At 48.1% G+C, this 5,410-nt stretch overlaps 1 protein-coding gene across 1 annotated transcript in view; it reads left to right on the forward strand.

Moving 5' to 3' along the window:
• MAP9 (microtubule associated protein 9) overlaps positions 1 to 5,410 on the forward strand; it is a 24,743-nt gene that overhangs the window by 13,344 nt on the left and 5,989 nt on the right. Inside the window, exons 8-11 of the mRNA XM_006164199.3 lie at positions 2,274 to 2,442; positions 4,104 to 4,193; positions 5,072 to 5,233; positions 5,344 to 5,409. Coding sequence (XP_006164261.2) covers positions 2,274 to 2,442; positions 4,104 to 4,193; positions 5,072 to 5,233; positions 5,344 to 5,409 — 487 coding nt within the window. The remainder of the gene's footprint in view (positions 1 to 2,273; positions 2,443 to 4,103; positions 4,194 to 5,071; positions 5,234 to 5,343; position 5,410) is intronic.

The following is a 5,410-nucleotide window of genomic DNA, read 5'->3' on the forward strand; positions in this document are numbered from 1 at the left end:
TAAGTCTGTACCAGGTAGGTTGACGAAGTCTGGACCGGGTAGGGTGACTGAGTCTGTACCGAGTAGGGTGACTGAGTCTGTACCGGGTGGGGTGACTGAGTCTGTACCGGGTGGGGTGACTGAGTCTGTACCGGGTAGGGTGACTGAGTCTGTACCGGGTAGGGTGACTAAGTCTATACCGAGTTAGGGTGACTAAGTCTGTACCGGGTAGGGTGACTAAGTCTGTACCAGGTAGGGTGACTAAGTCTGTCACCGGGTGGGGTGACTGAGTCTGTACTGGGTAGGATGACTGAGTCTGTCACCAGATAGGGTGACTAAGTCTGTCACCCATGGCTGCAGTGCCTCTGGTCTCCAGGATTCTCCTTTCTGGGTGCCTGTCTCCTTCCCTGATGGTGACAATCAGGGGTGCTGTGTCCCCTGCTCTCTCTGGGTCAGAACCTCCTCCTCCTCTTCCTGAGGAAGTCTGTGTCCACGTCAGCAGTCAGGACCACCTAACCTGTGTCCACATCAGTGGTCAGGACCACCTCACCCGTGTCCACGTCAGCAGTCAGGACCACCTAACTTGTGTCCACATCAGTGGTCCTGACCACCTCATCCGTGTCCACGTCAGTGGTCCTGACCACCTCATCCGTGTCCACGTCAGTGGTCCTGACCACCTCATCTGTGTCCATGTCAGTGGTCATGACCATCTTATCTGTGTCCACGTCAGCGGTCCTGACCACCTCATCTGTGTCCATGTCAGCAGTCCTGACCACCTAATCCATGTCCACATCAGCAGTCCTGACCACCTCATCTGTGTCCATGTCAGGAGTCTTGACCACCTCATCCATGTCCACGTCAGTGGTCCTGACCACCTCATCCATGTCCACATCAGCAGTCATGACCACCTAATCCACGTCCACGTCAGCGGTCCTGACCATCTCATCTGTGTCCATGTCAGGAGTCCTGACCACCTCATCCGTGTCCACATCAGTGGTCATGACCACCTAATCCGCATCCACGTCAGCGGTCCTGACCACCTCATCTGTGTTCATGTCAGGAGTCCTGACCACCTCATCCGTGTCCACATCAGTGGTCCTGACCACCTAATCTGTGTCCATGTCAGGAGTCCTGACCACCTCATCCGTGTCCACATCAGTGGTCCTGACCACCTCATCTGTGTCCACATCAGTGGTCATGACCACCTAATCTGTGTCCATGTCAGTGGTCCTGATCACCTCATCTGTGTCCATGTCAGGAACCACCTCATCTGTGTCTTCATCCATGTCTACGTCAGCGGTCCTGACCACCTCATCTCTGTCCACATCAGTGGTCCTAACCACCTCATCTCTGTCCATGTCAGTGGTCCTGACCACCTCATCTGTGTCCTCATCCATGTCTACGTCAGTGGTCCTGATCACCTCATCTCTGTCCACGTCAGCGGTCCTGACCACCTCATTTATGTCCTCATCCATGTCTATGTCAACGGTCCTGACCACCTCATCTCTGTCCACGTCAGCAGTCCTGACCACCTCATCTCTGTCCACATCAGCAGTCCTGACCACCTCATCTCTGTCCACGTCAGCGGTCCTGACCACCTCATCTGTGTCCTCATCCATGTCTATGTCAGCGGTCCTGACCACCTATCCTTCATTTTTCTAAATTACTATAAATCAAATTTCTGTGAATCAAATAGATCAAGGCTAGCAAAGTTTTTCTATAATCTGCCAGTTAGATTACATTTCAGACTTCATAAGCAAAACTGTCTCTAATGGACTGCTGCATTCTGCTCTTATAGCACTGCCAGCAACCCCAGGTAAAGGGTGGAGATGTGTTCTGCGGGACGGGGGCCCCAGGTGAAAGGTGGAGATGGGTTCTACAGGGCAGGGCCTGGAGGGCCAGGCCCCATTAATGCTGACGTGGAGGACGTCAAGAACAGGTCACCTAGCAGGAATCCAGGAGAGACCTGAGGGTGGCCAAGGCCCATGTTATTACTGTTGCTGGTTCCTTATAGCTTGGGAAGGCACCCACACCTCTTACAAAGGTACATGCTGCAACGGTCTAAAAAAGAGCAGTCTCTATGCAACGTGAGGCTACAAAGTTTAAGTTATATTCAGTGGGATTCTTTGTACATTAAGACCAGGGGTTTTTACCTACATGGTTTCCAAAGCAATTGTCACTCATGAAATTAAATTAGAATGTAATTTTCTGATATAGTAGCTGCCTGTTCTGATAGATCTCTTTTCTACCAAAATGCAATTATATTTCATCTTGATTCATTTGGATCTTTTCAGATTAATGACTTCCGAGTATTTAAAGAAATCTTGTTGTGTAAGGAGAACGCCACCAAAAACTACTTCTTCTCACTATTTAGGAACTTTGAAAGTCTTGGACCAAAAGCCTTCACAGAAGCACAGCACAGAACCTGGCAGAGCAGATAGTGTAAGGGCAGCTGTTTATCAGGTAAAAAGAAAATCACTTCAACAATATCAAAAGGAAGGAGGAACTAATCACTTCCAGAACGCTACCTGCTTATCAAGGAATAAAGTGACCTGTCAGAATTGATGATTTGATAGTAATACTTGAATTTGTTGGGAAAGATTTTCCTTTATAATAGCAATTGAAAGCTATTTTATGAAATTATTTGTTTCTACACTTTTAAAAAAAAATTTTGCTGGAAAATGTGTGTGCTTGCTGAAAGAGAAAGAGAAACAGAAGCAAAGTAAGAAAGCATCCCCAGAGGGGATGGCTGTGCTGCAGTCCCTTCTCCTCCATTGTTCTGTTGGGATTTGCACGTGCACGCACATGTGCCTGGCATGATTTTCAAGCCGCCGGGTCTGGGACTCCAACCACGTAGTCACCCATGCGGGATCCAGCCACCTTGACCTCCTTGCTGCTGGCTGGCTCTGCTCCCACACTTAAATTGATGATAGTGTTTTTAAGGAAAGAGACTACACCATTACCGTTTATAAAATAGAGGAAGACACAGTGTTGAAAGGCTACCTGTGTCTTGTGCTCTCTCTGGACAGGCTATATTAGTGTGAAGAAAGTGTTTCATGTTTGTTTCTTTCCTGAGACTTTGTTAGGCTTACAGGCAAAAAACCTTTACCATATTTTTAGAGAGATTTTCGCTATACAGTGTGTGTGCTCACCAGAGACACAAAGAGACAGAAGGAAAGTGAGAAGTCACTCCCCCAGGGGGGATGACCATGCTGTAGTCTCTTCTCCTTCATTCCTTTCAGAATTTTGGGTATGCATACACATGTGTCCAGCATGAGTTTAAGTCACTGGTTTCAGGACTCGAACTGCAGTCTACTTAGTGTGGGAGTCCAGCACTGTGACCATTATGCCGCCTGCTGGCCTCCAACTCTTACCATATTTTTCGCAGTTCCACAAAAGATTTTTTTTTTTGGTCTTGTTTGTTATACAGATTGGTATACTTCACAAAATTGTACTCTGAATTTCAGAGAGACATGTTAGTATATGTAACCATTACAGTCAGTCTTTGAAATCTGTTGTTCATTCTGAGAATGAAAATGCATATCATTTCCTTAATTAGTACTCGTTTTCTGTATTGTAATATTTTCAGAGAAAGAAAAATGGTACTAGTTTGTGTAGAATGTGTCTTCTTTCTAAAGTGGCCAGAGGAAGACAGAGAAAGCCCCTCTGTGGAGTGCGGCCATGCTGAAGCCCTTCCTCCTTCACTCCACACCCATGAGTGTCTGGAGCATGCCTGCACACCTTGTCAAGCCACAGGACCAGGACTCAGCATGTTGCTCCCGGGCACGGCTCAGCCCTGCACCACAGGACTGGGTCAGCGCGGTCGCCACGTGGCAGCTGGCTCGCGGGCACGGCTCAGCCCTGCACCACAGGACTGGGTCAGCGCGGTTGCCACGTAGCAGCCGGCTCCCGGGCACGGCCCAGCCCTGCACCACAGGACCAGGACTGGGACAGCGTGGTCGCCACGTGGCAGCTGGCTCGCGGGCACGGCCCAGCCCTGCACCACAGGACCACCCCTTTGTGCATCTCTTCTCTAACATTGTGATGAAATGTTTCAGAAATAGAGAATACTAATTCATTCAGGAAATTTCGGATATTATATGGCTTTTTTCATGTTTTCACAGGAGTGGTTAGAAAAGAAAAATGTGTACTCCCGTGAAATGCAGAGAATGAAAAGGATTGAAAATGAAAACCTGAGGATGGAAAATGAGCAGGTACTCTGAAATGCAGAAGCAGCAGTGTTCGGTTTTTGTGTCAGTGAAGTATCTCTGGGTAGTCAGCATTTCTAAATGTTAAGTGGCACAAGTACTTGTATATGAAATCATTGATTTTTTATTCTATCTCTCTTGTACTTTATACAATTGTAAATTTGATATAAACATGACTAGATGTCACTTAGGGATCCACATGCTACTCAAGACAAACCCGGAGCCTGATGGGAGTGAGCTGACGGAGTGACACGACCACGTAGTTGCTGACGGCCTCCCGGCCTGTCCCACGTGGCTCAGCATTCAGGGTGTGTCTGTGTCAGCGTTCCGTTGGGGTCATTCAGAGCGAGGGTTCAGATCATGATCTCTAGTCACTGTGTGGATGGGCCAGAGCGCCTTGTTCTCACTTGCCTGGTAAACCCACACCTCTCCTGCTTCATTTCACGGAAATTCTTCTTATAGCCATTGTTCAGCATCACTTAGTCTATCACGTGTATTTCAATAACGTTTATGTGGGATACTTCCAAATAGAATAGTTGACTTCTCACAAACGATAGTTCAGTATCTGATAAGCACCTTTAGAAAAGGACATTTATAATACAGCAGATAATTCAGGTAGCATGTTTTACAAATTAACCTGTCGAAACCATTCTGAATAAATGACTGCTTCTACGCTAACATCCGGATGCAGTGACTGTCAGAGGAGCGGGGTAAATGCACACGTGTGGTGAATGCACACACGTGGGGTAAGTGCACACATGTGGGGTAAGTGTACACATGTGTGGTGAATGCACACGTGTGCACACACGTGGGTAAGTATGCATGTGTGTGGGTCTGCAGTTGCCTCCCCACTGACGTGCCTGCCTGCCATCTTTCCAAGACAGAAAAGAGCGGCTAAGAGGGAGGCAGCGCTGGCGTCCTTCGAGGCCTGGAAGGCCATGAAAGAGAAGGAAGCCAGGGCAGCAGCTACGAAAAAGAGGCTGGAGGACCAAGGCAGGAAGAAGGCCGAGGACGACACGGCAGCCAGGAGAGGCGAGGCGCTGCAGGTGCACGGCTGGCCCCTGTGCCTGCGGGCGTGGAGCCTCACCTCCCACTCTGTGTTCTCTCTTAGCTTTGACACTCGCAGTAAGTAAGAAAAGCATTTGAATTTTTTCAGGCTTTTGAAAAATGGAAAGAAAAAAAGATGGAATACCTTAAAGAGAAAACTAAAAAGGAGAAAGAGT

Source organism: Tupaia chinensis, unplaced genomic scaffold (assembly GCF_000334495.1).
Source record: "Tupaia chinensis unplaced genomic scaffold, TupChi_1.0 Scaffold143591_1, whole genome shotgun sequence".
In the NCBI taxonomy this organism is placed as follows: Eukaryota; Metazoa; Chordata; class Mammalia; order Scandentia; family Tupaiidae; genus Tupaia; species Tupaia belangeri.